This window comes from Oncorhynchus clarkii, chromosome 33, assembly GCF_045791955.1.
Source record: "Oncorhynchus clarkii lewisi isolate Uvic-CL-2024 chromosome 33, UVic_Ocla_1.0, whole genome shotgun sequence".
Lineage (NCBI taxonomy): Eukaryota > Metazoa > Chordata > Actinopteri > Salmoniformes > Salmonidae > Oncorhynchus > Oncorhynchus clarkii.
This window is the reverse complement of record NC_092179.1, coordinates 30,507,444-30,533,673: the sequence shown is the minus strand read 5'-3', so window position 1 is coordinate 30,533,673 and position 26,230 is coordinate 30,507,444. Positions and strand designations below refer to the sequence as shown.

Below are 26,230 nucleotides of genomic sequence, written 5' to 3'. Positions count from 1 at the left end.
CCCCTGGAGGGTCTCTTTAATGGAGCACAGGCCCTGAGCCCTCCTGGAGGGTCTCTTTTAATGGAGGACAGGCCCTGAGCCCTCCTGGAGGACAGGCCCTGAGCCCTCCTGGAGGGTCTCTTTAATGGAGCACAGGCCCTGAGCCCTCCTGGAGGGTCTCTTTAATGGAGGACAGGCCCTGAGCCCCCCTGGAGGGTCTCTTTAAAAACCTCTCAGATGTCAAGTCCCCTGTTTTGGGGAGCTGCATGGTTCTGGTACCGGTTACAACTGACATTTTGTCTTATAAATCGATCTGTGGACACCGTAGATGGAAATGGCTTGCATTGAGCGGTAGCCCTGATTCTCACAGACACCTGTGTGAAGGAGGGTGTGAAATCTGACAACATTTGAAGCTGGGATGTCCCTCCAAATCTGTCATTCACCCTTCCGACTGTCCATCAAGTCCAGGCTGAACTCTACATCACAGCCACTAACACCACATATGCCTGCCATCCTTACATCGTAGCGCAGCAGAAAATAGTAGTTGTCAATTTATAGCCAGTAATCTAAAATAATTCATAGATTTGAAACAAACAAAAAAACTTTGTCATAGAAGGACAATATTAATATGAGTTGAAAGGAGAGTTCCTAGCGAGTTCAGGAAGCCAAGCTAGGAGCTCTGAGACGTTCACATGGATGGAGGCAGAAGGTTTGATCAAGAGAGAAAACATGCTCATTTTCTCCAACACTAAAACATACAAATATGTTTTTCACAGTTATAAGGAAGGTGAAATCTTAGTCATTTTTATCATTTGATTATACTATATTTAGAAAGCATATATATATTACAAGCCTTCATAGTTTTGTTGAATAGGAAATATGTTATATTTGTTGTATAAATACGTTATATTTGTACTGTGTACTTGAACTTGTGTCATCAAAAGTGACGCCACCTCAGCCATTTAAAACTATTTGTACCGTAAAGGTGAGATATGAACCTTTCTTGGAGTATGCAGCATTACTAGTTATTGTTTCTAGCCCTGTCATCATAAATCATTACTTTGGGGATTACATAGATTACATTTACCTGGTTAATGTAGGCCCTGAACCCTCCTGGAGGATCACTTTAATGTAGGCCCTGAACCCTCCTGGAGGATCACTTTAATGTAGGCCCTGAACCCTCCTGGAGGATTACTTTAATGTAGGCCCTGAACCCTCCTGGAGGATCACTTTAATGTAGGCCCTGAACCCTCCTGGAGGATCACTTTAATGTAGGCCCTGAACCCTCCTGGAGGATCACTTTAATGTAGGCCCTGAACCCTCCTGGAGGATCACTTTAATGTAGGCCCTGAACCCTCCTGGAGGATCACTTTAATGTAGGCCCTGAACCCTCCTGGAGGATCACTTTAATGTAGGCCCTGAACCCTCCTGGAGGATCACTTTAATGTAGGCCCTGAACCCTCCTGGAGGATCACTTTAATGTAGGACAAGCCTTGAACCCTCCTGGAGGATCACTTTAATGTAGGACAAGCCTTGAACCCTCCTGGAGGGTCTCTGTTGAAGACAGCACAGTGTAGTGCCACATCTAGCCAGAGGGTGGCAGTACAGTGCATAGGGCTGTGGATAAGCTACCTTGTTTCATGCAATATCAAATCAAATGTTTTGTCACATGAGCTAAATACAACAGGTGTAGATCTTACAGTGAAATGCTTACTTACAAGCCCTTAACCAACAATGCAGTTAAGAAAAATAAGAAATAAAAGTAACTAATAATTAAAGAGCAGCAGTAAAATAACAGTAGCGAGGCAATATACAAGGGGTACCGGTACAGAGTCAATCTACCGGGGCACCGGTTAGTCGAGGTAATTGAGGTAATATGTACATGTAGGTAGAGTTATTAAAGTGCATAGACCACAGAGTAGCAGCAGTGTAAAAGAGGGAGGAGGGGGGGGGGGGGCAAGCAAGTCGTCTGGGTAGACATTTGATTAGCTGTTCAGTAGTCTTATGGCTTGGGGGTAGAAGCTGTTTAGAAGCCTCTTGGACCTAGGACTTGGCGCTCCGGTACCGCTTGCCGTGCAGTGGCAGAGAGAACAGTCTATGGCTAGGGTGGCTGAAGTCTGACAATTTTTAGGGCCTTCCTCTAACACCGCCTGGTATAGAGGTCCTGGATGGCAGAAAGCTTGGCCTCAGTGATGTACTGGGCCGTACGCACTACCCTCTGTGATGCCTTGCGATCGGAGGCCGAGCAGTTGCCATACCAGGCAGTGATGCTCCCGATCCTCCTTTTCCTGTAGTCCACAATCATCTCTTTAGTCTTGATCACGTTGAGGGAGAGGTTTTTGTCCTGGCACCACATGGCCAGGTCTCTTACCTCCTCCCTATGTGCTGTCTCATGGTTGTTGGTGATCAGGCCTACCACTGATGTGTCATCAGCAAACTTAATGATGGAGTTGGAGTCGTGCCTGACCCGTGCAGTCATGAGTGAACAGGGAGTACAGGAGGGGACTGAGCACGCACCCCTGAGGAATGTGTTGTTACCTACCCTTACCACCTTGGGGCGGTCTGTCAGGAAGTCCAGGATCTAGTTGCAGAGGTGGGTGTTTAGTCCCATGGTCCTTAGCTTAGTGATGAGCTTTGAGGGCACTATGGTGCTGAACACAGAATGCATAGCATTCTCACATAGGTGTTCCTTTTGTCCAGGTGGGTAAGGGTAGTGTGGAATGCAATAGAGATTGTGGATCTGTTGGGGCGGTATGCAAATTGGAGTGGTTCTTGGGTTTCTGGTGAGTGCTACGGATCGGTAGTCATTTTGGCAGGTTACCTTAGTGTTCTTGGGCACAGGGACTATGGTGGTCTGCTTGAAACATGTTGGCATTAGACTCAGACAGGGAGAGGTTGAAAATGTCAGTGAAGACACTTGACAGTTGGTCAGCGCATGCTCGGAGTACACGTCCTGGTAATCCGTCTGGCCCTGCGGCCTTGTGAATGTTGATCTGTTTAAAGGTCTTACTCACATCGGCTGCGGATAGCGTGATCACACAATCGTCTGGAACAGCTGATGCTCTCATGCATGTTTCAGTGTTACTTGCCTCGAAGCGAGTATAGAAGTAATTTAGCTTGTCTGGTAGGCTCGTGTTACTGGGCAGCACTCGGCTGTACTTCCCTTTGTAGTCTGTAATAGTTTGCAAGCCCTGTCTCATCCAACCAGAGTCGGAGCTGGTGTAGTACGATTCGATCTTAGTCCTGTATTGATGCTTTGCCTGTTTGATGGTTCGTCAGAGGGCATAGCGGGATTTCTTATAAGGTTCCGGGTTAGAGTCTTCTGGTTGTGGTATGTGCGTACAGTCACTGTAGGGATGACGTCATCGATGCACTTATTAATGAAACCAGTGACTGATGTGGTGTCCTCAATGCCATCGGAAGAATCCAGGAACATATTCCAGTCTGTGTTAGCAAAACAGTCCTGTAGTTTAGCATCTGCTTCATCTAACCACTTTTTTATTGACCGAGTCACTGGTGCTTCCTGCTTTCATTTTCGCTTGTAAGCAGGAATCAGGAGGATAGAATTATGGTCAGATTTGCCAAATGGAGGGCGAGGGAGAGCTTTGAACGCGTCTCTGTGTGTGGAGAAAAGGTGGTCTAGAGTTTTTTTTACCCTCTAGTTGAACGTTTAACATGCTGATAGAAATTTGGTAAAACGGATTTACATTTTCCTGCATTAAAGTCCCCGGCCACTAGGAGCGCCGCCTCTGGTTGAGCGTTTTCCTGTTTGCTTATGGCGGTATACAGCTCATTGAGTGCAGTCTTAGTGCTAGCATCGTTCTGTGGTGGTAAACAGCTACAAAAAATACAGATAAAACTCTCTAGGTAGATAGTGTGGTCTACAGCTTATCATGAGATACTCTACTTCAGGCAAGCAAAACATCAAGACTTCCTTAGATATTGTGCCTTAGGTATTGTTTACAAATATACATTGTTACCAGAGGCTGTTGTTCTATCCCGCTGATACAGTGTATAACCCACCAGCTGTATGTTATTCATGTCGTTGTTCAGCCACAACTCAGTGAAACATAAGATATTACAGTTTTTAATGTCCTCCTGGTAGGATTTACGTGCTTTTTAGTTCATCCTATTTATTATCCAGCGATTGTATGTTGGCCAGTAGTACGGATGGCGGATGGCAAAGGCAGATCCTCAGAAGGCATCTTCACTAGAGGTCGACTGATTCATCGGAAAGGCCGATTAATTAAGGCTGATTTCAAGTTTTCATAACAATCGGTAATCGGCATTTTTGGACACCGATTATGGCCGATTACATTGGACTCCACGAGGAGACTGCGTGGCAGGCTGACTACCTGTTACGCGAGTGCAGCAAGGAGCCAATGTAAGTTGCTAGCTAGCATTAAACTTTTAAAAAACAATCAATCTTGGCAAATATTGCACTTATACTTTCTTCTCCAAAACTTTGTTTTTGCATTATTTAAACCAAATTGAACATGTTTAATTTATTTGAGACTAAATTGATTTTATTGAATTATTACAAATAAATGATACATAAATAAATATATATATATATATATATATATATATATATATATATATATATATAAATATATATATATATACAGTGCCTTGCGAAAGTATTCGGCCCCCTTGAACTTTGCAACCTTTTGCCACATTTCAGGCTTCAAACATAAAGATATAAAACTGTATTTTTTTGTGAAGAATCAACAACAAGTGGGACACAATCATGAAGTGGAACGACATTTATTGGATATTTCAAACTTTTTTAACAAATCAAAAACTGAAAAATTGGGCGTGCAAAATTATTCAGCCCCTTTACTTTCAGTGCAGCAAACTCTCTCCAGAAGTTCAGTGAGGATCTCTGAATGATCCAATGTTGACCTAAATGACTAATGATGATAAATACAATCCACCTGTGTGTAATCAAGTCTCCGTATAAATGCACCTGCACTGTGATAGTCTCAGAGGTCCGTTAAAAGCGCAGAGAGCATCATGAAGAACAAGAAACACACCAGGCAGGTCCGAGATACTGTTGTGAAGAAGTTTAAAGCCGGATTTGGATACAAAAAGATTTCCCAAGCTTTAAACATCCCAAGGAGCACTGTGCAAGCGATAATATTGAAATGGAAGGAGTATCAGACCACTGCAAATCTACCAAGACCTGGCCGTCCCTCTAAACTTTCAGCTCATACAAGGAGAAGACTGATCAGAGATGCAGCCAAGAGGCCCATGATCACTCTGGCTGAACTGCAGAGATCTACAGCTGAGGTGGGAGACTCTGTCCATTGGACAACAATCAGTCGTATATTGCACAAATCTGGCCTTTATGGAAGAGTGGCAAGAAGAAAGCCATTTCTTAAAGATATCCATAAAAAGTGTCGTTTAAAGTTTGCCACAAGCCACCTGGGAGACACACCAAACATGTGGAAGAAGGTGCTCTGGTCAGATGCAACAATTGCAACAATGCAAAACGTTATGTTTGGCGTAAAAGCAACACAGCTCATCACCCTGAACACACCATCTCCACTGTCAACCATGGTGGTGGCAGCATCATAGTTTGGGCCTGCTTTTCTTCAGCAGGGACAGGGAAGATGGTTAAAATTGATGGGAAGATGGATGGAGCCAAATGCAGGACCATTCTGGAAGAAAACCTGATGGAGTCTGCAAAAGACCTGAGACTGGGACGGAGATTTGTCTTCCAACAAGACAATGATGTAAAACATAAAGCAAAATCTACAATGGAATGGTTCAAAAATAAACATATCCAGGTGTTAGAATGGCCAAGTCAAAGTCCAGACCTGAATCCAATCGAGAATCTGTGGAAAGAACTGAAAACTGCTGTTCACAAATGCTCTCCATCCAACCTCACTGCGCTTGAGCTGTTTTGCAAGGACACATCTCTCGATGTGCAAAACTGATAGAGACATACCCCAAGCGACTTACAGCTGTAATCGCAGCAAAAGGTGGCGCTACAAAGTATTAACTTAAGGGGGCTGAATAATTTTGCACGCCCAATTTTTCAGTTTTTGATTTGTTAAAAAAGTTTGAAATATCCAATAAATGTGGTTCCACTTCATGATTGTGTCCCACTTGTTGTTGATTCGTCACAAAAAAATACAGTTTTATATCTTTATGTTTGAAGCCTGAAATGTGGCAAAAGGTCGCAAGGTTCAAGGGGGCCGAATACTTTCGCAAGGCACTGTATATATATATATAAATCGTCCGATTAATCGGTACCGGCTTTTTTGGTCCTTCAATAACTGGTATTCGTGTTGAAAAATCTAATCTCTGCCAGGCATCTCCACAAGTCATCCGACTCATTAAAGAAATGTTCTTCATCAAGTTCGAAGTGAGTAATCGCTGTTCTGTTTTCCAGAAGCTTTCAGTCATAAGAGACAGAATAAGTTACAAAAAAATGCAAGAAAAAAACAAACAAAATAGCCCAGTTGTTTAAGAGCCCATGAAACAGCAGCCATGGTCTCCGCTGCCATCTTAACTAATAGAAACGAGGTAGAAGACAGGTGCAGCTCACCTGGGACAGAGGTGGTTCGTGCAGGTCCAGTTGTAACCTCTGGACTACATTAGGGAAGTCTCCAGCATGGAAACAGATCACGTCTTTGGTAACGCGAGGGGGCTCCGCGCTACAGAGACAGAGAGAAGATAGATTATAACCATTTATTTCCAATCAGATTATGCAGCGGTCTTGTAACGGATTAGTTGGACGATTGTTGGATACTAAATACAGCCTCAATAATATCTAAAGATAATACATTATCATATATCCGGGTGTTAAAACCACCCACCTCTCTCCACAGCGCACGGCCTTGAGCACCCCTACAGCGGCGGTGGTCTGCCTCTCGAAGCCCTGTCCGATGTGGTCGGCGTGGGCCCGCGTCCGGTCCTCGAACAGCATCTCACGAGGCTCGCTGGCCCGAGGTAGGTACTGCAGGTTCTTGATCTCATTGGTTGACCTGGAGGAGGAGAGGACATTGAGATTAACACAAACTTCTATAGCAGGCGGCCATAATAAGACCAAAATAATCAATCAATTACTATATGATACTATATAACAGATTTTTTTTTATCCTGATCCAGCATCCTGCCTCTGGAGAGCTAGTCTAGGATATCCCTGACCTTGTAGCTTAGTAAGCTGTCTGGTCCCAGAGACCACCGGAGAGCCGGAAGCAAGCTGTCTGATTCTAGAGACCACCGGAGAGCCGTAAGTAAGCTGTCTGGTTCTAGAGACCACCGGAGAGCCGGAAGTAAGCTGTCTGGTCCCAGAGATCACCGGAGAGCCGGAAGTAAGCTGTCTGGTCCCAGAGACCACCGGAGAGCCGGAAGTAAGCTGTCTGGTCCCAGAGACAACCGGAGAGCCGTAAGTAAGCTGTCTGGTTCTAGAGACCACCGGAGAGCCAGAAGTAAGCTGTCTGGTTCGGGAGACCACCGGAGAGCCAGAAGTAAGCTGTCTGGTTCTAGAGACCACCGGAGAGCCGGAAGTAAGCTGTCTGGTTTTAGAGACCACCGGAGAGCCGGAAGTAAGCCGTCTCCCCAGTAAAGCACATTAACACCTGATTCAACAAATTTAATGGAATCAATGGAACGGAGTCAAACGTTGTTTCCATGTGTTGGATGTGTTTGATACCATTCCACTGATTTCATTCCAGCCATTACAATGAGCCTGGGAACACCGCCAGTGTTTAGTCAGAGAGAGGGGTAACACTGCCAGTGTTTAGTCAGAGAGAGGGGTAACACAGCCAGTGTTTAGTCAGAGAGAGGGGTAACACCGCCAGTGTTTAGTCAGAGAGAGGGGTAACACAGCCAGTGTTTAGTCAGAGAGAGGGGTAACACCGCCAGTGTTTAGTCAGAGAGAGGGGTAACACAGCCAGTGTTTAGTCAGAGAGAGGGGTAACACAGCCAGTGTTTAGTCAGAGAGAGGGGTAACACAGCCAGTGTTTAGTCAGAGAGAGGGGTAACACAGCCAGTGTTTAGTCAGAGAGAGGGGTAACACCGCCAGTGTTTAGTCAGAGAGGGGTAACACAGCCAGTGTTTAGTCAGAGGGGTGTAACAGCCAGTGTTTAGTCAGAGAGAGGGGTGTAACAGCCAGTGTTTAGTCAGAGAGAGGGGTAACACAGCCAGTGTTTAGTCAGAGAGGGGTAACACAGCCAGTGTTTAGTCAGAGAGAGGGGTAACACAGCCAGTGTTTAGTCAGAGAGAGGGGTAACACAGCCAGTGTTTAGTCAGAGAGAGGGGTAACACAGCCAGTGTTTAGTCAGAGAGAGGGGTAACACAGCCAGTGTTTAGTCAGAGAGAGGGGTAACACAGCCAGTGTTTAGTCAGAGAGAGGGGTAACACAGCCAGTGTTTAGTCAGAGAGAGGGGTAACACAGCCAGTGTTTAGTCAGAGAGAGGGGTAACACAGCCAGTGTTTAGTCAGAGAGAGGGGTAACACAGCCAGTGTTTAGTCAGAGAGAGGGGTAACACCGCCAGTGTTTAGTCAGAGAGAGGGGTAACACAGCCAGTGTTTAGTCAGAGAGAGGGGTAACACCGCCAGTGTTTAGTCAGAGAGGGGTAACACAGCCAGTGTTTAGTCAGAGAGAGGGGTAACACAGCCAGTGTTTAGTCAGAGAGAGGGGTAACACAGCCAGTGTTTAGTCAGAGAGAGGGGTAACACAGCCAGTGTTTAGTCAGAGAGAGGGGTAACACAGCCAGTGTTTAGTCAGAGAGAGGGGTAACACAGCCAGTGTTTAGTCAGAGAGAGGGGTAACACAGCCAGTGTAAAGGCAGAGAGAGGGGTAACACAGCCAGTGTTTAGTCAGAGAGAGAGGTAACACAGCCAGTGTTTAGTCAGAGAGAGGGGTAACACAGCCAGTGTTTAGTCAGAGAGGGGTAACACAGCCAGTGTTTAGTCAGAGAGAGGGGTAACACAGCCAGTGTTTAGTCAGAGAGAGGGGTAACACAGCCAGTGTTTAGTCAGAGAGAGGGGTAACACAGCCAGTGTTTAGTCAGAGAGAGGGGTAACACAGCCAGTGTTTAGTCAGAGAGAGGGGTAACACAGCCAGTGTTTAGTCAGAGAGAGGGGTAACACAGCCAGTGTTTAGTCAGAGAGAGGGGTAACACAGCCAGTGTTTAGTCAGAGAGAGGGGTAACACAGCCAGTGTTTAGTCAGAGAGAGGGGTAACACAGCCAGTGTTTAGTCAGAGAGAGGGGTAACACAGCCAGTGTTTAGTCAGAGAGAGGGGTAACACAGCCAGTGTTTAGTCAGAGAGAGGGGTAACACAGCCAGTGTTTAGTCAGAGAGAGGGGTAACACCGCCAGTGTTTAGTCAGAGAGAGGGGTAACACCACCAGTGTTTAGTCAGAGAGAGGGGTAACACAGCCAGTGTTTAGTCAGAGAGAGGGGTAACACAGCCAGTGTTTAGTCAGAGAGAGGGGTAACACAGCCAGTGTTTAGTCAGAGAGAGGGGTAACACAGCCAGTGTTTAGTCAGAGAGGGGTAACACAGCCAGTGTTTAATCAGAGAGGGGTAACACAGCCAGTGTTTAGGCAGAGAGAGGGGTAACACAGCCAGTGTTTAGTCAGAGAGAGGGGTAACACAGCCAGTGTAAAGGCAGAGAGAGGGGTAACACAGCCAGTGTTTAGTCAGAGAGGGGTAACACAGCCAGTGTTTAGTCAGAGAGAGGGGTAACACAGCCAGTGTTTAGTCAGAGAGAGGGGTAACACAGCCAGTGTTTAGTCAGAGAGAGGGGTAACACAGCCAGTGTTTAGTCAGAGAGAGGGGTAACACAGCCAGTGTTTAGTCAGAGAGAGGGGTAACACAGTCAGTGTTTAGTCAGAGAGAGGGGTAACACAGTCAGTGTTTAGTCAGAGAGGGGTAACACAGCCAGTGTTTAGTCAGAGAGAGGGGTAACACAGCCAGTGTTTAGTCAGAGAGAGGGGTAACACAGCCAGTGTTTAGTCAGAGAGAGGGGTAACACAGCCAGTGTTTAGTCAGAGAGGGGTAACACAGCCAGTGTTTAGTCAGAGAGGGGTAACACAGCCAGTGTTTAGTCAGAGAGAGGGGTAACACAGCCAGTGTAAAGGCAGAGAGAGGGGTAACACCGCCAGTGTTTAGTCAGAGAGAGGGGTAACACAGCCAGTGTTTAGTCAGAGAGAGGGGTAACACAGCCAGTGTTTAGTCAGAGAGAGGGGTAACACAGCCAGTGTTTAGTCAGAGAGAGGGGTAACACAGCCAGTGTTTAGTCAGAGAGGGGTAACACAGCCAGTGTTTAGTCAGAGAGGGGTAACACAGCCAGTGTTTAGTCAGAGAGGGGTAACACAGCCAGTGTTTAGTCAGAGAGAGGGGTAACACAGCCAGTGTTTAGTCAGAGAGAGGGGTAACACAGCCAGTGTTTAGTCAGAGAGAGGGGTAACACAGTCAGTGTTTAGTCAGAGAGAGGGGTAACACAGTCAGTGTTTAGTCAGAGAGGGGTAACACAGCCAGTGTTTAGTCAGAGAGAGGGGTAACACAGCCAGTGTTTAGTCAGAGAGAGGGGTAACACAGCCAGTGTTTAGTCAGAGAGAGGGGTAACACAGCCAGTGTTTAGTCAGAGAGGGGTAACACAGCCAGTGTTTAGTCAGAGAGGGGTAACACAGCCAGTGTTTAGTCAGAGAGAGGGGTAACACAGCCAGTGTAAAGGCAGAGAGAGGGGTAACACCGCCAGTGTTTAGTCAGAGAGAGGGGTAACACAGCCAGTGTTTAGTCAGAGAGAGGGGTAACACAGCCAGTGTTTAGTCAGAGAGAGGGGTAACACAGCCAGTGTTTAGTCAGAGAGGGGTAACACAGCCAGTGTTTAGTCAGAGAGGGGTAACACAGCCAGTGTTTAGTCAGAGAGGGGTAACACAGCCAGTGTTTAGTCAGAGAGAGGGGTAACACAGCCAGTGTTTAGTCAGAGAGAGGGGTAACACAGCCAGTGTTTAGTCAGAGAGAGGGGTAACACAGCCAGTGTTTAGTCAGAGAGAGGGGTAACACAGCCAGTGTTTAGTCAGAGAGAGGGGTAACACCGCCAGTGTTTAGTCAGAGAGAGGGGTAACACAGCCAGTGTTTAGTCAGAGAGAGGGGTAACACAGCCAGTGTTTAGTCAGAGAGAGGGGTAACACAGCCAGTGTTTAGTCAGAGAGGGGTAACACAGCCAGTGTTTAGTCAGAGAGAGGGGTAACACAGCCAGTGTTTAGTCAGAGAGAGGGGTAACACAGCCAGTGTAAAGGCAGTGTGAGTACATCTTCACATTTAACATTCATTACACTAGAGAACATCACGGGGTGAAACAACCAACGAGGAGATAGTGCCTGTGTCACAAATCACACCATATTCCCTATATCGTGCCCTACAGTAGTGTACTGTATAGGGGTTAGTGTGCCATTTGTGATGTAACCCGAGCACTGTTTAGTATGCAGAAGTAGGACAGGACTTCTGCCTGCCTGGATGAAGTAATACATGTAAAGCTGAGACCCAGAGAAAAGGTTTCAACAGAAGAAACAGACAGCACTCTGGGGAGGGAGAAGAGGGGGAGGGAGGAAGAGGGAGGGACGGAGGGGGAGGGAGGGGGAGGGAGGGGGCTCGTGTGGCTGAAGCGATTGGCCACGGCTATTTGGTCATACTGTTCAGTCAGGAGAGAGAGTAGTCACTGTACTACAGTATCTATTTATTTTATTTAACCAGGCAAGTCAGTTAAGAACCAATTCTTATTTACAATGACGGCTTACTGGGGAACAGTGGGTTAACTGCCTTGTTCAGGGGAACAGTGGGTTAACAGCCTTGTTCAGGGGAACAGTGGGTTAACAGCCTTGTTCAGGGGAACAGTGGGTTAACTGCCTTGTTCAGGGGCAGAACAACAGACTTTTACCTTGTCAGCTCGGGGATTTAGATCTTGCAACCTTTCGGTTACAAGTCCAACGCTCTAACCACTATGCTACCTGCCGCCCCATCTATGAGGACAGACAGTGAGGTACTAGTCACTACACTACAGTATCTATGAGGACAGACAGTGAAGTACTAGTCACTGTACTACAGTATCTATGAGGACAGACAGTGAGGTACTAGTCATTGTACTACAGTATCTATGAGGACAGACAGTGAGGTATGAGGACAGACAGTGAGGTACTAGTCACTGTACTACAGTATCTATGAGGACAGACAGTGAGGTACTAGCCACTATATTACAGTATCTATGAGGACAGACAGTGAGGTACTAGTCACTATACTACAGTATCTATGGGGACAGACAGTGAGGTACTAGTCACTGTACTACAGTATCTATGAGGACAGACAGTGAGGTATGAGGACAGACAGTGAGGTACTAGTCACTGTACTACAGTATCTATGAGGACAGACAGTGAGGTACTAGCCACTATATTACAGTATCTATGAGGACAGACAGTGAGGTACTAGTCACTATACTACAGTATCTATGGGGACAGACAGTGAGGTACTAGTCACTGTACTACAGTATCTATGAGGACAGACAGTGAGGTTCTAGTCACTATACTACAGTATCTATGAGGACAGACAGTGAGGTATGAGGACAGACAGTGAGGTACAAGTCACTATACTACAGTATCTGTGGGGACAGACAGTGAGGTACTAGTGAAGGTGACGAAGTCAACTTGGTGAGACTTATTACATGGCAAGGTGAGGGTGGAAACTGAGAAGGCAGACAGAGTGAAAACTCAGTAATTTACTCACAGAAATCTAGATTAATATAGATTAATATATATAGATTAATATATATAGAATAATATATATATATATATAGATTAATCTATATATATATATATATATATATATATATATATATATATATATAGATTAATCTATATATATATAGATATATAGATTAATCTATATATATATATATATAGATTAATCTATATATATATAGATATATAGATTAATCTATATATATATATATCTATATATATATATAGATTAATCTATATATATATATATATATATATATAGATTAATCTATATATCTATATATATATCTATATATATATATATAGATTAATCTATATATATATATATATAGATTAATCTATATATCTATATATATATAGATTAATCTATATATATATATATATATAGATTAATCTATATATATATATATATATATATATAGATATATATATCTATATATATATATATATATATATATATATATATATATATATATATATATATATAGATTAATCTATATATATATATATAGATTAATCTATATATATATATATATATATATATATATATATATATATAGATTAATATATATATATATATATATAGATTAATATATATATATATATATATATAGATTAATATATATATATATTAATCTATATATATATATATTAATCTATATATATTAATCTATATATATTAATCTATCTTCCTGGGAACAGCTGTAAAAGAGGCCTTCCTTCAGTCAAGGTCTCCATGTCTGTCTCGGTCTTTCACAGCTCCCATGCCTGTGTACAGTATGATCCATGTCTGTGTCTTTCACAGTTCCCATGCCTGTGTACAGTATGATCCATAAACCATGTCTGTCTCGGTCTTTCACAGTTCCATGCCTGTGTACAGTATGATCCATAAACCATGTATGTCTCTGTCTTTCACAGTTCCATGCCTGTGTACAGTATGATCCATAAACCATGTGTTCCTGTGTCCTATAGGATTCCCGATCCCTGAGGATTCCCTGAGCATGAAGACTCATCCTATAAATAAATCATCCATTTTACAGGATGCCGTCATGCAGCCAAAACACAGTGTGTGTGTGTGTGTGTGTGTGTGTGTGTGTGTGTGTGTGTGTGTGTGTGTGTGTGCGTAAAGGGGAGTATACGGTGGAGGATAAGATGTATTACCTATGGGTCTCCCTTATCCTTCTGCTCCTCCAGCAGCCAAAACACAGTGTGTGTGGTGTGTGTGTGTGTGTGTGTGTGTGTGTGTGTGAGAGAGAGAGATCCAGCCATCAGGTCTGACATGTGTTCCTGACAGCCTGTAGTCTTGTAAACCCCACCCTAGGCAACAGTGAAGAAGGCGGGGTGTTCAGGCAGGTAGTCTGGGGGACCATGAACCTTTAGCTCCCATTTCCCTACTGTAGGATTGTTATTTGTAACAGCTGTCAATGGTATTACGGGACTACGACGGGACTACGACGGGACTACGATAGATTTTTTTGTGTGTGTGAATAAAGACAAGGAAAAAAATACCCAACAAAAAAGACAAAAAGACAGCTCCTATAAAATATTTTAGCCTGTATCCCAAATAGCACCCTATATAGTGTACATCTTTCGACCAGATGTAAAAAAGGATACAGCAGGTGTAAATAGTACAGTGAAATGCAGACTAACGGGTAACGGGCGCGCGGGCTCCGACTAACGGGTAACGGGCTCCGACTAACGGGTAACGGGCTCCGACTAACGGGTAACTGGCTCCAACTAATGGGTAACGGGCGCGCGGGCTCCGACTAACGGGTAACTGGCTCCGACTAACAGGTAACGGGCTCCGACTAACGGGTAACGGGCTCCGACTAACGGGTAACGGGCCCCGACTAACAGGCTCCGACTAACTGGTAACGGGCTCTGACTAACAGGTAATGGGCTCCGACTAACAGGCTCCGACTAACGGGTAACGGGCTCCGACTAACTGGTAACAGGCTCTGACTAACGGGTAATGGGCTCCGACTAACAGGCTCCGACTAACGGGCCCGACTAACAGGTAACGGGCTCCGACTAACGGGTAACGGGCTCCGACTAACTGGTAACGGGCTCCGACTAACTGGTAACGGGCTCCGACTAACTGGTAACGGGCTCCGACTAACAGGTAACGGGCTCCGACTAACTGGTAACGGGCTCTGACTAACAGGTAACGGGCCCCGACTAACAGGCTCCGACTAACGGGTAACGGGCTCCGACTAACTGGTAACGGGCTCCGACTAACTGGTAACGGGCTCCGACTAACAGGTAACGGGCCCCGACTAACAGGCTCCGACTAACGGGTAACGGGCTCCGACTAACGGGTAACGGGCTCCGACTAACAGGTAACGGGCCCTGACTAATAGGCCCCGACTAACAGGTAACGGGCCCTGACTAACAGGCTCCGACTAACGGGTAACGGGCCCTGACTAACAGGCTCCGACTAACAGGTAACGGGCTCCGACTAACAGGTAACGGGCCCTGACTAACAGGCTCCGACTAACAGGTAACGGGCCCCGACTAACAGGCTCTGACTAACGGGTAACGGTAACACGCCGATTGGCACATGTTTTTTTCTGTTACTGATTAGAAAAATGAGATTTCAGTCTCAGAGGTGTGTCTCCTGACCGATTTCCACTTTTGGTTAATGGTGTTTGTCCCTCATGAGACACTGTAGGAAGCCCATTTCACTTCATTTCACTTCCCCAGAAATCTGTAATTAATTTTTACATTTTGGCCGAGGATGTTTTAGATGCACAATTTTTCATCCATCAAAGGTGTTTGATGCAGTATTTCTCAAGTATAACAATGTGCGACGTGTGTAAACAGTAGGAGCTGCTGGGCAGGTCTGTCTCACTGTCTATGCTATTGGATCGAGAGCAATCCCCACAGCTGTTGGACACCCCAACCTTCATTTACCCGGTGTGACGCGCAGATGTTCCAAACTCCATTTTACACCAGACTGACTTCATGACCAAAATGACACTAGAATACATGTTTCTGACTCATAACGATGCCACATTGGTTGTTTTCTATAGGATTCTTCGCTCTTTAAATCAAGCTGCGATGCTAATATTATCAGGATGAAATGACACCTCCCTGTCCGTTCCACTAGGAATAAACGTCAAGAAGATGGATAAGGGAGTGAAATAGATAAATAGCTCAGCAGTTGGGAGCAGCAGTGTTGTTGGAATGCTGAACTGCAGGGATGGTTGAGAATAAAATGACATGAGAGACGGGACGACGTGGGGGTGTCTCTGTGTGTCTCTCTGTGTGTGTGTCTCTGTGTGTCTCTGTGTGTGTGTCTCTGTGTGTGTGTGTGTGTGTGTGTCTGTGTGTCTCTCTCTGTGTGTGTGTGTGTCTGTGTGTCTCTCTGTGTGTGTGTGTCTGTGTGTGTGTGTGTGTGTGTGTGTCTATGTGTGTGTGTCTCTGTGTGTGTGTGTATCTGTGTGTGTGTGTGTCTCTGTGTGTGTGTGTGTGTGTGTCTCTGTGTGTGTGTGTGTGTGTGTCTCTGTGTGTGTGTGTGTGTGTGTGTGTGTGTGTGTGTGTGTGTGTGTGTGTGTGTGTGTGCGCGTGTGTCTCTGTGTGTGTGTGTGTGTGTGGGTGTGTGTCTCTGTGTGTGTGTGTGTGTGTGTCTGTGTGTGTGTGTGTGTGTGTGTGTGTGTGCGCGCGTGTGTGTCTCTGTGTGTGTGTGTGTGTGTGTGTGTGTGTCTCTGTGTGTGTGTGTGTGTGTGTGTCTGTGTGTGTGTGTGTCTGTGTGTGTGTGTGTGTCTCTGTGTGTCTCTGTGTGTGTGTGTGTGTGTCTGTGTGTGTGTGTCTCTGTGTGTCTCTGTGTGTGTGTGTGTGTGTCTGTGTGTGTGTGTCTCTGTGTGTGTGTGTGTCTCTGTGTGTGTGTGTGTGTGTGTCTGTGTGTGTGTGTGTGTGTGTGTCTGTGTGTGTGTGTGTGTGTGTGTCTCTGTGTGTGTCTGTGTGTGTGTGTCTCTGTGTGTGTGTCTCTGTGTGTGTGTCTCTGTGTGTGTGTCTCTGTGTGTGTGTGTGTGTGTCTCTGTGTGTGTGTGTGTGTCTCTGTGTGTGTGTGTGTGTCTCTGTGTGTGTGTGTGTGTGTCTCTGTGTGTGTGTGTGTGTGTCTGTGTGTGTGTGTGTGTCTCTGTGTGTGTCTCTGTGTGTGTGTAGTGTTACAATGAGAAGCATCTCACAGCGGGGGCTTGTCGACTAGCCTGTCGTCTGCTGTAGCATTGTTTAACATGGCGATGATCTCATCTAGGCTCGTCTCCCTCTCCTCTTTCTAAGCAGAATTGATTTGCTACGGCGGTAGCCTACAATGACATCATGATGATAAACTAAGCACAGAGATGAGCTCATGGCCTCATCCTGAGATGCTGAGCGGTTCAGAGATGAGCTAATCACCTCATCCTGAGAAGATGAGAGGTTCAGAGATGAGCTAATGACCTCATCCTGAGATGCTGAGCGGTTCAGAGATGAGCTAATCACCTCATCCTGAGAAGATGAGCTAATCACCTCATCCAGAGAAGCTGAGAGGTTCAGACATGAGCTAATCACCTCATCCTGAGAAGATGAGAGGTTCAGAGATGAGCTAATCCCCTCATCCTGAGAAGATGAGAGGTTCAGACATGAGCTAATCACCTCATCCTGAGATGCTGAGCGGTTCAGAGATGAGCTAATCACCTCATCCTGAGATGCTGAGCGGTTCAGAGATGAGCTAATCACCTCATCCTGAGAAGCTGAGCGGTTCAGAGATGAGCTAATCACCTCATCCTGAGAAGATGAGAGGTTCAGAGATGATAGCAAGACTCCTTTCTTCTGCGTCCCAAATGACAACCAATTCTCCATAGTGCCCTACAGGGCCCTGGCCTGGTTGAAAGTAGTGCACTGTATAGGGAATAGGGTATGATTTGGGATGCAGACCTCATGTTTATGGAAAGCAACATTACAGTCAGGACATTAAGAAGGAAAAAGTGAGGAGGATGAAAAGAAATAGCTAATTGCTGGACAGAGTGAAGTACATTCTGCACGTGTGTAGTGTGGAAAATCAGCTTCTCTTTTAAGAAGAACAGACACTTAAGCCGAAGCCAATATCAACACAGCATCGACCCTCTCTTTCTAAAATCATCAGCCGAAATTGTTGCAACCCCTATTACTAGGCTGTTCAACCTCTCTTTCGTATCGTCTGAGATCCCCAAAGATTGGAAAGCTGCCGTGGTCATCCCCCTCTTCAAAGGGGGAGACACTGTAGACCCAAACTGCTATAGACCTAAATATATCCTACCCTGTCTTTCTAAGGTCTTCAAAAGCCAAGTTAACAAACAGATCACCGACCATTTCGAATCCCACCGTACCTTCTCCGCTATGCAATCTGGTTTCCGAGTCTGGTTTCCATCTGTAAATAGCCCATCCAACTACCTCATCCCCATTATGTTATTTATTTATTTAGCTCCTTTGCACCAAAGTATCTCTACTTGCACATTCATCTTCTGCACATCTATCACTCCAGTGTTTAATTGCTATATTGTAAATATTTCACCACTATGGTCTATTTATTGGCTTACCTCCCTTATCTTACCTCATTTGTACTCACTGTATATAGACTTTTTCTCTATTGTGTTATTGACTGTATGTTTGTTTTACTCCATGTGTAACTCTGTGTTGTTGTTTGTGTCGCACTGCTTTGCTTTATCTTGGCCAGGTCACAGTTGTAAATGAGAACTTGTTCTCAACTGGCCGACCTGTTTAAATAAAAGGTGAAATATATATATATATTTTTTTTTAAAGGCTATTTTAAATGTAGGGGTTAGTTAGGGTTACAATTAGAGGTTAGGGAAAATAGGATGTTGAATGGAAATACATTTTAGGTCCCCATGAGGAGAATAGAACATAATCTACCCATTTAAGACCCTGAGTAGTTCCTTTTGAAGTAGGATCCTGTAAATAAACCAGACATTTGCATCTCTGTGTGAAAGTAGGACCTACTACCTGTGAACACAGTGAGCCCTCACCTTCTCCTTATGTAGGGAGACTTTGGTATGTCAGCAACAGGGATCATCTGTTCCCCAGGTCGTACCCACATGATGGGCCCGTCATCACTCTCTGTTGGACTCTTCAGCTTCAGACTGGAGAACGTACCCCACGGTAGCGTCCGCTGGAGGGAGAGGGGTACGCCAGAGTTACAATGAGGGAGGAGTAGAATGATAGATAGAGGTGTGTGAGAAAACAAACGAACAGGAAAGAGGAAATATCATCTTTCAGACATCCATCAAAACCAATGCTTTTTTTGTTGTTGTTGAAAAACCATAATTACCCTTCTCAACCACTAGAGGGCACCTTTCCTTTGTTGATAGATCCAATGAGTTGAATTCTCCCTAAACAATATGGCCAGAACTAAAACATTTTGAAACCTAGCGAAAATGACTAAATCCAACGTATTACCTATAGATTGATATTATCTATAAAATGATGGATCTATATCATTATTCTGTGTCAGGGCTACTCACCTCTAGGAAAGGCGACTCCTCCAGCATAGAGATGAACTCTGGGAAGTAATCCCCCACCTCCTCGTCCACTGCCCCCACCAGACTGATCTGACGCATGGCACCTGCCCGGTACGTCCCGTGGCTGTACGTTCTCTTTACCTAGAACACATAGTAGAGCACAGTAAGACCAGTCAGAAAGACCAGTCAGAAAGACCAGTCAGAAAGACCAGCCCGAAAGACCAGCCCGAAAGACCAGCCCGAAAGACCAGCCCGAAAGACCAGCCCGAAAGACCAGCCCGAAAGACCAGCCCGAAAGACCAGCCCGAAAGACCAGTCCGAAAGACCAGTCAGAAAGACCAGTCAGAAGACCAGTCAGAAGACCAGTCAGAAGACCAGTCAGTAAGACCAGTCAGTAAGACCAGTCAGTAAACCGTCAGTAAGACCAGTCAGTAAACCGTCAGAAAGACCAGTCAGAAAGACCAGTCAGAAAGACCAGTCAGAAAGACCAGTCAGAAAGACCAGTCCACTGGAGTGTTGAGGTCCAGACAAAGACGTTCAAGTCAGTTGAACTGAATATGTACAGTACTCATTCACCCGAGGACTGATGTCCAACCCCTAGTGAAATGCAGTGTAGTGAAATGCTTGTGCTTCTAGATCCGACAGTTGTAGCTATTCCTATTCTGAGACACATAGAGCAGCCATTCAAAGAGCTGGTAGTGCTAGCTAACCTGTTTTACACAGTACAGCTGTCACCCAGTAGTAACAAGCCCTGTTGAATAGCTAGAAGTGCATCCCGGTCTCCTTCACTGTCTCACTTTGTTCCCACAGATCTGAGTACATCTGCTGGAAGGAAGGAAGGAAAGAACAGAGGTTTTATAGCAGCATCAGAGCCACAGAGAACCACAAACCCCCCTCCTGTCTGTCTCTGGACCGTAGGCCCTAGGGCCACAGTCCTCCCTCTCTAACATGCTAGTCTCAATGTCCCAGACGTCCTCCCTATTCACTTACAACCCTGTCTAATACAGCTACTACAGCCCAGCCATTCTTATCACCACAGAATATCCTCAGGCTAAAGAGAGAGAGAGTTCATCATAAGGCCAGTTTCTCCTGGAGCAGTCCATCTGTCTGAACGTTAGATAGTGTCAGAGGAACATCTTCTTCAGACAGTTAATTGATGATCTGTTTCTAAACATGATCCTCTACTAGAGGTCTGTGTCTTTTCACAGGGTCAGCAGCAGTGTTAAAGTGTACAGGGACATATTACAACAGTCCATCATATTACCAAACTAGGGCCCCAATTAGTCGACTGGTCAATTGTTTGGTCGTTAGGCTGTTGGTCGACCAAGATTGTTTTATATATAAAACATATACATCTGCGCCCATTTCAGTGAACTAATCCATTGCAGGAGGCCTGGACTAAAAGCCAATTTATGCTTGATCCGAAAACGTGGTTGGAGTCTCCATATGCAGGGTGTGATGCAATTGTGGAGCCTCCAGAGGCATGCAGAGGTTAAATCCAGCACTGTCCCACATCACCATGCCCCTCCCAAACGTTGGAACAATACGGAGGGCTCTGTAGAGCTCCACATTGACAGTGTGACAGTACATCCTGTATAAACACAAACTTACTTCCTTGACAACAGCTCTGCACTGCTCTGTGATGCGCAAGAAGTATGACTGGTGCTGAGGCCAGATCACCGTGAATGCTGCATGGCCAATACAGACGTCTGATGGACCATGCACCTCTCTCCTAACAATTGGTGCTCATTCCTTGTTTCACAACTTCATTGTGTGAATTGTTAGCATTTGATTGTTAGTGTAAATCACTTCTCCATGACATACTGTGTATCACCAGCAGTACATTTACCCTTCATTCATATCATTTCTATCTACTGCCTCCTGAGTGGTTCAGTGGTCTAAGTCACTACAGATCCGGGTTTGATCCCAGGCTGTGTTGCAGTCGGACGCAACCAGGAGACTCATGAGGCGACGCACAATTGGCCCAGCGTCGTCCGGTTTAGAGGGTTTGGCCAGCCGGGATGTCCTTGTCTCATCGCGCTCTAGCGATTCCTTGTGGCGGGCCGGGCGCATGCACGCTGACGCAGTCGCCAGTTATACGGTGTTTCGTCTGACATGTTGGTGCGGCTGGCTTCCTGGTTAAGCGAGCTGTGTGTCAAGAAGCAGAGTGGCTTGGCGGGGTCGTGTTTTGGAGGACGCTTAGCTCTCGACCGCCGCCTCTCCCGAGGCCGTACGGGAGTTGCAGCGTTGAGACAAGACTGTTACTACCAATTTGATACCTCAAAATTGGGGAGAAAAAGGGGTAAAAATATCAATTTATTTTATGGTAATTATTTTAATGCTTTCAATATTGTTCCAGTCTTCCCGTTCTCATTGTAGGAGTGGACACCCTGTTTGCAGAGGTGCACAACCTATTCTACACTTGTGAGAAACAAGTTTTGGTTAATTTCATTCCATTTACAAGTTGTCAATTTAGTCATTGTCTTTTGTTTCGATCGTTCCTGTCAGTGTTGAGTAAGGACACACAGAAATATAACTAGGCCTATAGGCTACCTGAAAAATATGTCAAGCCCTCTCCCTTTCGATAATCACTCAGCGTGAAAGGGAAAAATGTCATGCTCTGATCCAGTGGAAATGTCATAAAATAGGCCTACCTGATTACTTCTTATCAGTGCTGAACTTGGACTGAATTAGGTGCCGGAACTCATTTTGGGTTCTGGTACCGTTTGTATTTAGGTGCTTGAGCTCCACAATACCTGTGAGTTAATATTCTATAAGAGTAATAACAGCAGTGTGAGGTGGCGGTACTCAGCTCTGATGAGCTCCTGCCCAAGTCAAGCACGGCTTCTTATGTGCAAATAGCCTACAGCTGTGTCTGTCCTGAGCTCACTGCTGGGGAAACTGAGGGCCCAGAATATTTTATACAACGCTGAAAGTTCACTAGTGCTGGATCCAACTTAATAGTTTATACAATGTTTCAAGTTCATTGGGTACATGTGTAGCCAACGTGATTTATAGTAGATTTTCTACCTGCAGGCTGAGCAGCTAACCGATCGCTGCAGCTGTACATAGTCTATCGGTAAATAGCCCACCCAATTTGACCTACCTCATCCCCATACTGTTTTTATTTATTTACTTTTCTGCTCTTTTGCACACCAATATCTCTGTATATATAATATATAATATACCTGTACATGACCATCTGATCATTTATCACTCCAGTGTTAATCTGCATAATTGTAATTATTTGCCTACCTCCTCATGCCTTTTGCACACAATGTATATAGACTCCCCTTTTTTCTACTGTGTTATTGACTTGTTAATTGTTTACTCCATGTGTAACTCTGTGTTGTCTGTTCACACTGCTATGCTTTATTTTGGTCAGGTCACAGTTGCAAATGAGAACTTGTTCTCAACTAGCCTACCTGGTTGAATAAAGGTGAAATAAATAAATAAATACATGTTTTTATTTGTTGGCTTTATGTAGGCTATTTTAACATAGTTGGCAATTTAATTAACTTTTTAGGTTTGTATCATTTTCATTTAGATTTGGATAGAAGGTTGACTAACCACATGACAATGATTGAGATATGAAGACGTTATTATAAATTAAACTTTTACGAAAATGTGCATCTGAACCATAACGAACACGCAGATCGGTGGAACTGATAAGATAGATTGGCATTCAACATGAGAAAGGGTGCCAACTCCTCATGTATCCAATTACGGGCAATTTCAGGAGGGTAATGGCAGAATCTGAGAAAGTCAGCAGGAGAGGGAGGAGTTAGGTCAGGTTAAGTGTTTATTTATTTCTGGTTATCTAGATCTCTGGCGCCCTCTTGAGGCATCAAACAGTAAGCTTAAAGCATCAGACAAGCTCAATGATTTATTAAAACGCATAGGCTGTCTCTATATATGGAAAAATACACGTTTAACCATTTCAACCAATCGATTGGTCGAAAGAACAGACTACTTTCGGTTGACAAATCTTTGTTTTTAGTAGGGGACAGTCATATGCCAAACACATCATGCGTGCTGCACTTGTGCTTCAGGTTGTGATGCGTGGAGCTGGAAGTGGGCAATTCCTGTCTGACAGGAGTCTGTTGAGCAGATGTGAGACGTGTTCCCTCCATCCTTCCCTCCGCCCTCCTGCCAGCTGTTCGTTCCCCCGCCAAAATAAACATATAAACCGTTATGACGGTTATTTTATTTTCTTCATCCGTAATCGTGGGTTATATGGTAATTGTGCCACCCCCCCCCTCCCTATCCTATCCTTACTGCAGGCCGTTAAGATCAGTTATCCTAAATTGAAGCGGTGGAGGTCCTCAGACGGCTGCAGCGTTTAATCATGTTTGGAGACTTCACAGAGGACGTCTTTGTGACGAGAGGGTGTGTGTGTGTGTAGTGGGATCTGGTGCTGTTTTTCCTGCCCTGAGGGAGCAAGCCTCCAGTGTGAGTGTGTAAAGGACTGAAGTAGCCTTTTTTCTCCTTTCTGCTGTGTGTGTGTGTGTGTGTGTGTGTGTGTGTGTGTGTGTGTGTGTGTGTGGATCCTAGTCCTCTCTGTTCCATTTATGGCAACAAGTCACAATGGAGGGGCCAGCGAAGGGTGAGTCAAGGGGGAAGGTGAGGGAGTTTACTGTAGTGGCCAGGAAGTAAGAGGACAACGGGGAGAGAGGATGAGGAGAGGTAGAGTGTCCTTGGGTGTCAGCCGAGTGAATCTGTCAGAGAGAGAGAGACCAGTGTAGAGCCAGACTCTGTATAACAACTGACTGTCTGGGGAATTGACCTCTCACAGGCCCCACAGGCTCCCTGTCTACAATACACACCATCATCTATCACTGGGGAGAACACGAGTTCAGACACGAGGTCACACAAGGTCACTGGGCCTGGACTAGTAGACTGGTGTTCCCTCAGACTGAAAGGAAGTCAACTTGGGTAAAAACAAATCTTTAATATTCAATGAATATTGTTACATAATTTCAATCAATTATGTGGTTGCAAATAGTGGATTGATGTGTGTGGGACAGAAGTATCTGAGCAGGGCTTGAATACTGTACAGGATTAATCCTAAATAAGGCCAACAAATGAATGGCCCAGTCCAAACTGTGTGTACATTAAGCATGGGTGCTTCCCTTGTTGTTTCCAGGCTAAACGTGTTTCCATGAACACAACACATAATATGGACCAGATATGATCTTCCTCCTAATGAGAATGAGATTAGCTTCATTATCCATGAGGACACACACCTCTGAGTAGTAGCCATCCCTCCTGTCTGGTCTCTCCTCCTGGGCGGCTTGCTCTGGGCACACTCTGTTTTAGGGTAATGGACTCACTCACAGGTGAGAGAGATGCAAGCAGAGACAGAGACAGACACAGATTGCATCTGGATGCCCACTGCGCCCCTGCGGGTGTGTGTGTGTTAGTTAAAGGGAATGGATGGCCGATAAATGGTCTTTCCTCTGGGATTTCTTGCCTGCCGCAGACTGCAGACAGACAAGGAAACCCACCAAGACGTGGAGTGGCGTGGAGCCGCCAACACCGTGAGAAGCCAGCCAAGCACAGTCTAATACATGGATACATCCAAAACAACCTACTTCCTCCTCTCCCTCACCGAGAGAGAGCAGAGCTGAGCAGCCAACCAGCCAGCCACATTCCCATAACGTCTGATACACTCATACCAGGAATATGTGAAATATGTAAATACTGCTGATACATCAAAACACTGTACCTCTCTCCCCCTGTGAGGCCCCCAGTCATCTAAACACACTACTGTACCTCTCTCCCCCTGTGAGCCCCCCAGTCATCTAAACACACTACTGTACCCCTCTCCCCCTGTGAGGCCCCCAGTCATCTAAACACACTACTGTACCCCTCTCCCCCTGTGAGGCCCCCAGTCATCTAAACACACTACTGTACCCCTCTCCCCCTGTGAGGCCCCCGGGTAAGCAGTCAAGTTTCAACCATAACATCTGATATTGTCTACTCCAAACTCAGATATATCTAAACACACTACTCCTTCTGCATCTCTCTCCCTCTACCATTTATTTTCCTCTCCACCCTGAGGCCCCAGAGCAGAACAGAGTTAACCGTCTGATAGTGTACAGCTACAGAAAGTAGGGCCACGTTGAATAGTGAAAACATAGATACATCCAAACCAACAGCTCCCTTAACTCTCCCAATACCCTGAGACCCCCAGAGCAAAGCAGCCAGCCAAGTCTGACTGAACTGAGACCCCCAGAGCAGAGCAGCCAGCCTAGACTGACTGAACAGAGTCCCCCAGAGCAGAGCAGCCAGCCTAGACTGGCTGAACAGAGTCCCCCAGAGCAGAGCAGCCAGCCTAGACTGGCTGAACAGAGTCCCCCAGAGCAGAGCAGCCAGCCTAGACTGGCTGAACAGAGTCCCCCAGAGCAGAGCAGCCAGCCTAGTCTGACTGAACTGAGACCCCTAGAGCAACCAGCCAAACAAACTACTCCTCCCCTCCCCTTCCTTCACTATTGTTTCCCCTCATCCCTCCACCACTCCCTCTCCCCCCACTCTCTACATGACTCACAGCCCCAGCAGCCCAAAGCCAGCCAGGGTATTAGGCCTACCCGCAGATCTGTCAAGATCCCTCGTCAGCATGCGTGGACACACACAGCACAAATCCACAACAAACCCTTTATCCTCTTAGACCTGTGTCACCAACTTTCCCTCCTTTCCATCGCTCTTCCTCTGCTCCTATCTCCCTCTCTGATCAGCAGATAGCTACATAACTCCAGATGGCCAGGTCAGGATATGATATGCCTCTCTTAGTAAGAGAAGTCTATTACGAGGTACGTCACTGCACTGCATGGTCAGCCATTACAGAGAGTTTCATCAGCCCTGTTACTAGATATTACATAACATATAGCCTAGCCTAGCACTGTTGCTAGTTATGACATAACATATAGCCTAGCCCTGTTGCTAGTTATAACATAACATATAGCCTAGCCTAGACCTGTTGCTAGTTATGACA

At 45.5% G+C, this 26,230-nt stretch overlaps 1 protein-coding gene across 1 annotated transcript in view; it reads right to left on the bottom strand.

Annotated features, from left to right (window-relative positions):
• Window positions 1-26,230, bottom strand: part of LOC139392972 (lysine-specific demethylase RSBN1L-like) — a 90,780-nt gene that overhangs the window by 1,633 nt on the left and 62,917 nt on the right. The window contains exons 4-7 of the mRNA XM_071141279.1: window positions 19,240-19,377; window positions 18,745-18,887; window positions 6,807-6,974; window positions 6,536-6,644 (exon numbers count right to left, since the gene is read on the bottom strand). Of these exons, the coding sequence (XP_070997380.1) occupies window positions 6,536-6,644; window positions 6,807-6,974; window positions 18,745-18,887; window positions 19,240-19,377 (558 nt within the window). The remainder of the gene's footprint in view (window positions 1-6,535; window positions 6,645-6,806; window positions 6,975-18,744; window positions 18,888-19,239; window positions 19,378-26,230) is intronic.